General features: G+C 38.3%; 1 protein-coding gene across 1 annotated transcript in view; it reads left to right on the top strand.

The window, feature by feature from the left end:
* ERI1 (exoribonuclease 1) overlaps window positions 1–10,440 on the top strand; it is a 47,434-nt gene extending 36,994 nt beyond the window's left edge. Inside the window, exon 7 of the mRNA XM_006884141.1 lies at window positions 10,198–10,440. Within this exon, the coding sequence (XP_006884203.1) occupies window positions 10,198–10,440 (243 nt within the window). The remainder of the gene's footprint in view (window positions 1–10,197) is intronic.
* The last annotated feature ends 596 nt before the right edge of the window (window positions 10,441–11,036 follow it).

Genomic DNA, 11,036 nt, shown 5'->3' with positions numbered 1-11,036 from the left:
GTTTGAATTTGTTCTTCAGTTCCTTGAGCTTAACATATGCTGAGTGAGTTCGACCCTTTTGATTTTCTGACTCCAACTCCTTTACTTTACTCTGTATACCTTTGCATACAGATCTAAAAAAAGAGAAAGCATTTTTTTGACATAGAGCTTTTCACGGGGTTGGTGAAAAAAATAATTGGGTAATATTCCACCCATGAGTAGAATACTGCTGGTAGTGTGAAGCCTGATCTTACTGCTATTTCAGGATACCCTCAGAATATGGAACAGATTACATAGTGTGTTGTGTCATGCTTTTCACTGTGAGTTTTGGCAACACTGTGCAGTTTTGTATAGACTGAGTTTTCTTGGTCTATAATCTGAGATTGGAGCTCTGGTGACATATGCACACAGTTTGAGGCCACCAGCTGCTCTGAGGGACAAGGACTAGAGAAGGATGGTCAGTGATGAGTCTGTTCTGACTTTACAATACAAAACAACAATCTGAGATTATTCAGATGATGGCTTTTCCTTGCTGCCACTCTGCTGGCTTTGAGTCCCTGGATTGTACAAAAGGTTAAGACATTTGGTTGCTAATCAAAGGCTTGATGGTTTGAGTATACCCAGATGTAGTACGTGGAAGGACGGTCTGGTGATATGTATTCCTAAAATCAGTCATTGCAGATTTGGTGGAGCAGAGCTCCACTCTGATGCACTTGTGGTTACCAGCCACTGCTGCTGGCTCGGAGCGTAAGTTTTTTTGAGATAGCTGTGGATGTCTTTGACCAGTGGTCCACCCTCCAGCCACAACACTTCTGATTGCTGCCTCAGAGGCAGGAAAGAGGCCTTTTGTTTTCAAGGAAAATTGATATGTACAAAACACAAAAATGTGGGTGTAGTAGATGGAAATTATTTTGGACGATACCTAGATTAGAGATCTGCTTTATCCTTGGTCACAGAAGAGTATAAGATTTATTTATGTCTCTGTTTCTGTGTATTAAATTTACAGAAATAAGTTTTGTATGTATAGACTTAATCCCTAATATGATAAGTCACTTGAGGGATGATATTGATGTAGAATGTCATTATCAAATAAAGATTTACCTTCACCACTGCTCATTTATTTAGCTCTGCTGAGAAAAATGTTGGGGAGCTCACACCACCTTCTTGAGGGCCTTTCATGGTGTTTGACACATGACTGCCAGATCTATTCATTCTTATGACTGTTAGATTCTTCCTAAATCCATTAGGTTCAAGAAGGAAAAGCAAGCATTCACTGGATTTTTGTTTGTTTTCTTCTTTTCCTCTACCTGTACAAATTGCTTTTTTTCTAAGTGTAATTGGGACCCAGTATGGAAGCACTTGTAGCTCAGGCCCTCATGACGTAAAGCTTCTGAGATACTAGAAGTTAGAAAAATTCAGAACATGGTCATCATAAATGTTGTATAACTCTTGAGTAGATTAAAACTTTGTTCACTTCTTAAAGTATTAAAATACTGTGGTGTGATGTTTTTATCTAGGAAGTCTGATATTTTTCTCTCTTAGATCTAAATCTGCGGCCCTCAGACCTGTTTTTCATTGTTTTTGTTCAAACATTCTTCTAGGTTCTATAGCCATACAGAGGTAACTCGTGGTTGCTGTGAAGCTGAACACTGACAGTGATGTATGGACAGTGTTTGGTGGAGCTCCCTGATTAAAATAAGCTTGGAAGCAGGAGTGGCATCCACTTCCACAATAGCTTGCCTCCGGAAACCCTGTGAACCTGGAGAAAGGATGAAAGTCACACAAGTGTTGAGGACTTTGTTCATAGGGTCACTTACGACTTGACAGCACTTAACAACAACAACAACAGTAGTTTTTCTCAAGATTAGCCATAATTTGTTGTGATCCACAGTCAAATGCCTTTGCCTACTCAGTGAAACACAGATCGACAAGGCCCATTTGACATTGGTGTCGTGTGTTGTCTGTCGTAACATTATTTGTTTTTGCTGCTTGCTACAGCTTGCTTTATCAAAAAGCAAGTTTAATTGGTTCATTGTAGTAATTTTTTTGTTTTCTGCTTTCCCTTTGTGGATGTTTTTAATGTATTAATAGTTACTCTGAATATTACATTTAAGGTCTTAGTTGTATAACAGCTAGAGTAAATTGATACCATCTTCCCAAACCTGTAAGAAATTCTAAATCTATGTTATACCATCCCCCCTTCTCTTATTTTTATTATTGTTAATTACATGTTTGTATTTCATTTGTTTGGTAACAAAACTAGTTTTACTACATTTGTCTGATTATCCATGAGGTTAAGTTCTTTTTTTGTATGTTTATTGGCCATTTGAATTTTGTCTTTAATTAAAGTCCCTGTTTAAATCTTTGACCCATTTTTTTCAAAATTGAAAAGTCTGGTTTTTTGTTACTGATTTAAAAACTTTATTTTGAGTAATGTTGTTGTTGTTGTTATGTGCCGTCGAGTCGTTTCTGACTCATAGCGACCCTGTGCACAACAGCCCTAAACCCTGCTCTATCCTGCGCCAACTGCACCGCCTCTGACACACACATCCCTATTACCCCAGTCACTGAATCAATCCATCTCATAGAGGGTCTTCCCCTCCTGCGTTGTCCCTCAACCCTCCCAAGCATGATGTCCCTCTCCAAGGACCCGTCCCTCCTGGCAACATGTCCAGAGTATGTCAGATGAAGCCCCAGAATCCTTGCCTCCAAGGAGTAGCTTGGTTTAATCCTCTCCAAGACAAATCCGTTTGTTTTCCTGGCAGTCCAGGGTACATTCAGTACCCTTCTCCAGCACCACAGCTCAAAAGCATCCACTCTCCTTCTGTCCTCCCTAGTCATTGTCCAACTCTCTGATGCATAACAAGCGATTGCAAATACCATGGCCTGTATCAGGCGCACCTTAGTTTCCAGAGAGGTGGTGTGAGCTCCCCAACATTTTTCTCAGCAGAGCAAAATAAATGAGCAGTGGTGAAGGTAAATCTTTATTTGATAATGACATTCTACATCAATATCATCCCTCAAGTGACTTATCATATTAGGGATTAAGTCTATACATACAAAACTTATTTCTGTAAATAAGTGAAATCAATGACACTGTTCTGTAGTTTCCACACTCAGTTGGGTCACCTTTCTTTGGAATGGGAACAAATATAGATCTCTTCCAGTCAGTTGGCCAAGTGGTTGTTCTCCAGATTTCTTGGCACAACTTGGTGAGCACATCCAGGGCAACATCTGTTATCTGAAATACTTCAATTGGTATACCATCTATTCCTGGGGCTTTATTTTTTGCTGTTTCCTTCAAAGCAGCTTGAACTTCTTCCTTCATCACCATAGGCTCTTGCTCATATGTTATTTCTTTAAATTCCTTTGTATCTGCCAATTCCTTTCTATATAATGACTCAGTATATTCTTTCCATCTTCTTTTAATACTTCCTGGATCATTTAATATTCTGCCCAAAGCATCCTTGATTTTGGGTAATAGCCCTTTTATTATATTGAATAAATATTTTTCCATGTCCTAGAAATTTGTCTTCTAACTCATTTTGTTAAGTCTTTTGAAAACTTTCTTAATGGGATATTACCTCCATAATGATATATTAACTCCACATGAGAAAGTTGAATAATAAACTCTAAAAACCCAATTTGAACAGTTTACTCAAACTATAGTCAGCTTTGTGTTAACTTAATCTTATCTACTTTTCCATTTTCTTATTATTTGAAGCAGATCAGAGAGATTATCTTATTTATAAATAATTTGTTATATGTCTCCAAAAGATTCTTTTTTTATAAAAATAACTATATATCAACTTAGAAATGAACATTGACAATAGATCACCAAAATAGTCATAAACCTAAATATTTTATAATACTCTTTGTCTATTTGTTATTGATTAATTTGCCTCTTAAATTTATTAGTATTTTTTTCATTACTTTTTAAAGAAGTAGGCCATCTTTGTCCTGCACATTTTCCATAGCCTAGATTTTGGTTGTTGTGTCTTATGATGAATTTGATATGTGCCTTTATTTTCTGTAAATTAAAAATCATTATCTTATCTGGGAGGAGACTGCTTCATCTTTTTTCGAAGGGTTATCTGGTTGATTTGAACTGTCATTCTTTCATTTAACAGGCCAATACTTAACTTCCTACTTTAGTAGAAGAGGAGGGAACTTTCTCACTCATTTTATGAGGCCATTATTACCTTTACACCAGAACCAAGCAGAGATATTATTAGGAAGGAAAACTGTAAACCATTATCTCTTTAAGAATATAAATACAGAAATTCTCAACAAAATATTGTTCAGTGAAATCCAGCAAAGTATGAATAGACACATCATGTCCAAAGGGTATTTATCCTAGGTATGCAAGGCAAGTTCAGCATTTGCAAATAAGTTTATGTAATTCATCTTACCAATAAATTAAAGAAGATAGAACATGATTCTACCAATACAATTGGATTTTGTTATATGTTTTCTTCCAGTTTTACTGATGGAACCATATAACAAAATCCATCCCCTATTCATGATGAAATTTACCAGCAAATAGAAATGGAAAGGAACTGATTCAGCTTGGGCAGTAGTATCTGTTAGTCTTCCTAGTTCGGAGAGAGAAAAAGAATAGTGTCTAATTGTTAAATCTAAGGGACTCTGGTGGCATAGTCCTTAGGGAGTTGCACTGCTGAACCAAAGACCACACCTCTGGCAGTTCCAGTCCACCAACATATTTGTGGAAGAAAGATGAGCAATCTCTGCCTGTGTAATTTAGACTCAGTAACAGTATCAGCCATAAGTCAGTTATGACCTGATGGAAATGATCTTTAGAGAATAGTTGTATCAGGAGCTCTGGGGGCACAGTTTTTAAGTACTTATCTGTTTAGCCAATGGTTCACATCCACCAGGTGTTGCTCAGGAGAAAGATGTGGCAGTCTACTCTAAAGATTGCATTACAAAACCTTAGAAACACTATGGGCGGTTCTTTGTCCTATAGGCCACTGGAGTTGAAATTATCTCAACAACAGCATATTTAATATTTTTGGTTTCTAGTAGTTAAATATTAAGATATTTAATTAAATTATAGTTTTGGTTTATTGTAGTTAAATTACTTGGTTTAAAATGAAAAAAGGTGTGTGTCAAGGTTGTATCCTCTTCTCTCCATACCTATTTAATCTGTATTCTGAGAAGATTATTTGAAAAGCTGGACTGTGAAGAAGAATGTGGCATCAGGATTGGAGGAACAGTGATCAATAACTTTGAGTAGAGTAGTCTATAGTAACCCTTGCTTTCTCAAAATGAGTACTTGAAGAGCTTGCTGCATAATATCAGACCTGCTGGTCAGTGTGGGTTGTATCTGAACATCAAGAAAACAAAAAAGTCTAACCACTGGACCAATAGACAGCATCAAAGTAGATGGAGAAAAGATTGAGACTGTCAACATACACTTGGAACCAGCAGTCAGAAGATCAGGGAACATAATGTTCTGGGAAAATCTGTAGTCAGAGACCTCTCCAAATTATTAATGAGCAGTTATGTCACTTGCTATGCATCAGAAAGCTGGACAATGACTAGAGATGCTGGAAGGAGAATTGATGCCTTTGAGCTGTGGTGCTGAAGAAGAGTATTGAATATACTATGGACTACTAGGAGAAAAAACAGGTTTGTTCTAGAGAGGATGAGACCAGGCTGCTCCTTGGAGGCAAAGATTGTGAAGTCTTGTCTGACACACTTTGGACATGTTGCAAGGAGGGACCAATCCCTGGAGAGGAACATCATGCTTGGGAGAGTAGAGGGACAGCACAAGAGAGAAAGACCCTTGATGAGATGGATTGATTCAATGACTGGTATAATGAGGGTAAGTGACAGACAATAAGACTGACATAGGATAGAACAGGATTTAGGGCTGTTGTACATAGAGTCGCTATGAGTCTACTGTGATTCCACGGCACATAGAACAACAATATCAATTTGAGAACTGAGGTGTTTCTGATTCAGGTATAGTCATATCAGTTATTTGCTGTGCCTCTGAGAGCTGGACAGTGACTAAAAGTGACAGAAGAAGAATTGATGCCCTTGAACTGTGGTGTTGGGGAAGAGTGCTAAAGCTTCCATAGTAGGCCAAAAGAACAGACATGGAGGCAAAGATGATGAAGCTTCATCTCACATTCTTTGGACATGTTGTTAAGAGAGAATATTCCTTGTTAAGGGACATAGTGCTTGGGAAGGTAGAAGATAAGTAAAAGAAGACCCTCAGCCAGGTGGATTGACAGTGACTGTAACAGTGGCTTGAGTGTGTCAGAAATTGTGAGGATGTCACAGGATAGGACAGGGTTCAGATCTGTTCTCAGGATCACTGTGAGTTAACTAGACTTGACGGCACTAAACAACAGTAGTTAAATAGGAAGCTCTGGTAAAGCTAGTGGCAAGAAGCTGGACCATAATCTCAAAGGCACATAGTTCAAGTCCACCATCTGCTTCACGGGAAATGAATGGGAATTCTCCTCCAGGATGATTAACTGCCTTTGAAAACCCACTGGAAGGTCAGGTATGAGTTCTAACTTGATGACACAACAACAATAACAGCAGTAGTTAAATCCAGGTGTGCTTGAATGAAAGACCTCAAACTTGTGTGACTTTCATCCTTTCTCCAGGTTCATAGGGTTTCCGGAGGCTAGCTGTTGTGGAAGTGGATGCCACTCCTGCTTCCAAGCTTATTTTAATTGGGGAGCTCCACCAAACCCTGTCCACCATGGGTAACCATTAATGCATTTGACACATCAGTGTCACAGTGTCCAGCTTTACAACAACCACAAGTTTCTTCTGTACAGCAACTGGACAGACCAGGACTATACAACCTAGAAGAATGATTGAACAAAAACAATGAAAAACAAGCCTGAGGGCTGCAGATTAAAAGTCACCCACCTTTGGCTTGGTAGCATCACTTTCTGTCCACTAGGCTAACTGATCACTCTCTGTTCGCTTACAACTCGATGGCACTTAACAACAGCATATAAAAATGACAGGTTTTTGTTTTGGTAATAGTTATTAGTTGTTACACTTTCTGTAGTTGTTTTTAGGTGCTGTTGAGTTGAATATGACTGATAATGATTATATTAACATCCGACCTAAATCTTGTCCAATCCTGTGCCATCCTCATCATCTCTGACACACTAAGACCCATTGCTGAAGTCATCGTGTCAATTCATATAATTGGGGAGTCTTTCTGGCCTTCACTGATCCTCCATGTTTCCAAGTGTAATGTCCCTTTCCAAAAATAGCCTTCCCTAGCTGTTGTTGTTATGTGCCGCCGAGTCATTTGCGACTCATAGCGACCCTATGTACAACAGCCCTAAACCCTGCTCTATCCTGTGCCAATCGCACTGCCTCTGACACACCCATCCTGATTACCCCAGTCACTGAATCAATCCACCTCATAGAGGGTCTTCCCCTCCTGCGCTGTCTCTCTACCCTACCAAGCATGATGTCCCTCTCCAAGGACCTGTCTCTCCTTACAACATGTCCAAAGTATGTCAGACAAAGCCCCAGAATCCTTGCCTCCAAGGAGTAGCCTGGTTTAACCCTCTCCAGGATGGATCTGTTTGTTGTCTTGGTAGTCCGTGGAACATTCAATACTCTTCTCCAGGACCACAGCTTAAAGGCATCAATTCTCCTATCCTCCCTACATGTCCAAAATAAGATGGATGAAGTGTTGACATCTTTGCTTCCAAGGAGCAGTCTGGCTGCCCTGTTTCTAAGGCATAGCTGTTTGTTCTGTTAGCAGTCCTTGAGATAGTCAGCACCCTTTTTCAGTGCCACAACTCAAAGACATCAATAATTCTTCTGTTATTCTTTGTCCAGCTTTCTGATACAGAGCAGGTTATTGAGAAGACCGTGGCCTGAATCAGGAACACCTTGATCTTCAAACTTGGCTCATTGCACTTAGAATTCTGGAGAGGATCCCTGACCATGGATTTGCCCAGTGCAGTACAGCTCCTGATTTCTTGACTGCTGGTGTGAAGGGTGTTGATTGTTGATCCAAGCAAGATGAAATCATTGACAGCTTCAATCCATTCTCCATTATCATGTTGACTCTTGGTCCTTTAGTGAGGACCTTTGTTTTCTTGATGTTAAGATGCAATCCATAATGAAGTCTGAAGTCCTTGATCTTCTGCATCATTTCATATTTTCATACAAAGCAAAAGTGATACAGTGCAAAGTGTAATAACTTCTGTTGTCCTACCCGTATCCTAAACAAGAGAACTGCACAACTGTAATATATTTGTGTATGGTGCTGGAGAAGAGTATTGTACATACCATGGACTGCTAAGAAAACAAACAGATTCATCCTAGAGAGGGTTAAACCAAACTGCTCTTTGGAGGCAAGGATTCTGAAGCTTTGTCTGACATACTTTGGACATGTTGTAAGGAGGCACAGGTCCTTGGAGAGGGACATCATGCTTGGGAGGGTGGAAAGACAGTGCAGGAGAGAAAGACCCTCTAGGAGGTGGATTGATTCAGTGCCTGGGGTAACTGGAGTGGATGTGTCAGAGACAGTGAGATTGGCACAAGACAGAGCAGGGTTTAGCGCTGTTGTACATAGGGTCACTATGAGTCGCAAGCAACTCGACGGCATATAACAACAACAACAACATATATATTATTTTATCCAGAAAAAGTCTTTTTAGACCTTCCTTCTTAATTACATCTGTTTTGAATAAATCTAATTACATACTTGCCTGTTTATAGAGTAGTTGGAAGTAGTGTATCAGAACTTTGAGAGGAAGATAATATTTTAAGGATAATAAAAAGTTTTAAAGTACATTTTCTGGGTGATGTTTGGTGAATCTCTGAAAGCACATTTCAGTATTATGCTTAAGACAATTACTGATTTCATCATAATTATATCACTTGCTTTATAATTCTACTAGTAACCCTGTGAGTAAATAGTGCAGTTATTATTCCCATTTTACAGAGGAATAAGCTTAGTCTTAAAGATGTGTAAGTGATAGATAAAAATGTAACACTTAACTTGTATTTCCTCGTTGCAATATGCAGAAATAGAACAGTGATTCTCAGAATTCCAGAGTAACGTGGGAATAATTTTGGATATTGAGGAATATGTGAGATTTTTTTACTTAACAGAATAGAGCATGTAAGAAGTTGAAAGATGCTGTGCTATTCTGGAGAGGTCCCTGACAGCAGATTTTCCCAATGCAGTTTGTCTTTTGGTTCTTTACTGCTGATAGGAAAGTTGTTGATTGTACATCCAAGTGAGGTGAAATAGTTGACTGTTTCGGGAATTGGTTAGATTTGCACAGGATAAGGCAATGCTCAGAGCCATTGTTCCAGGATTGAATGAGTTGTAGTTAACTCAATGGTCCATGAAGACCACACCACATTTATACTAGCCTTTCTGTGGTTAATTCTTTCAGAGTTCACAGCCACCCTGAAAGTGTCATTATCTTTGTTACCATTGTATACTGTGGAGTCAGAACTTACTCATTCTTACCCTCCAGTGGATTTTCCATCTGTTCTTTCAGATTATAAGCACAGTTCTTAACACTAAAGCCACCAGAACTCTCTCTCTTCATTGTCATTAGTCATTAAAAAGGTGATTTTTCTATACTGTTTTTCAGTGTGTCTGTTACTGTTCTGTACTGTGCAGTAAACTCATAACTGCCACTCCAGTGATTTTTACAGAGGCATTTAATCACACAGAAGGAGATTGCCCATTTATTCTCCCTGTGGAGTAGCTGGTAGATCTGAACCAACTAGTGCAACTGCTTACCACTAAGTCACCTCCTGTCTAAAGAGTCAGTAATTTGTTACAGGAGGGTTGTGCAAGAGAATTAGTAAATATTCATTTGTTATGTCCTGACCCCTTTAATTAATCATTTGCTATATTACAGAGCTGAGTTACAATTTTAGATGAGATTTCCATCTGTTTGTATTTTCAACTAAAATGATAAGATTTCTTTAAAACTGAAACTTTGAGTTCTCGTTTTGCTTCACTTAGAAAAGTGGATTCTGCACCCCTGCTTAACTGCTAAACTTCAGCTAGCTGTGACTGTAAATTTTAATTTTCTTGTTTTTCCTTCTACTTGTGGCTTATGCAGTAGTTTCTGTATGTAAACTAGTATAAAATAAACTCACAAAAACCCAATAATTTTTAATGGGGGAAGAAAAAAAAGATTAATAACTAAATTGTATTTATGTATTTTTCAGGTTCCTAGAAGCCAGACCAAGCTGACAATAATGCTTGAAAAACTAGGAATGAATTATGATGGACGGCCTCACAGTGGACTTGACGATTCTAAGAACATTGCTCGAATTGCAGTTCGAATGCTTCAGGATGGCTGTGAACTCAGAGTCAATGAAAAAATGCATGCGGGACAATTAATGAGTGTGTCCTCCTCCTTACCAATAGAGGGCACTCCAGCTCCACAAATGCCACATTTTAGAAAATAGCATTAGTGGTGTTTTTCTTAAATCATTTATTCTAACAGGATTTGCTGCAAAGAGGTGGCAAAATGAAGTCCTACAGTGTAAAATTCAAGCACCTTAAACATTTAAAATCCTATCACAGTTAAGGATACAACTAGTTATATATATCTATGTCTTTGAACAGATTTTGTAGGTAGGGTGTATTGTCACCAGCACTTTTGATATGATGAGCAGTATTTGTTACACAGTAACAGTTCCTGCTTAGAACTGAATTTTATAATTTAAGGTGTCCAAAATTTATTCCTTTTGGTTTTAAAATGATAGTTTTATTGGGATCCCTCTTAATTGTATCATCTTATTAATGTTAAAACATAAAGCATTTCTACATTAATATCATTAGACCAATCATTTTAAAATGCAGGAAAGATTTGAAGGCAAGCCTTATCTAGCCCATGGCTTTTAAGCATATCACAGTCCTTTTGAATTTTTTTTTTATTAAATTTTATTAGTTTGAATGAACATTTACAGGGATTTTGGGTTTTCATTCCTTCATTGCTGCACCATTCTCTCTACCCTCCTCCCCAGTTTGTTCTTCTTCCCCGCCATCTGAATGTCTGTTT

The sequence above is a fragment of the Elephantulus edwardii genome, unplaced genomic scaffold (genome assembly GCF_000299155.1).
Source record: "Elephantulus edwardii isolate Elephantulus edwardi_28Jun2011 unplaced genomic scaffold, EleEdw1.0 scaffold00031, whole genome shotgun sequence".
Lineage (NCBI taxonomy): Eukaryota > Metazoa > Chordata > Mammalia > Macroscelidea > Macroscelididae > Elephantulus > Elephantulus edwardii.
Note: the sequence above shows the minus strand (reverse complement) of the source record. Positions and strands in the feature narration are given on the sequence as shown.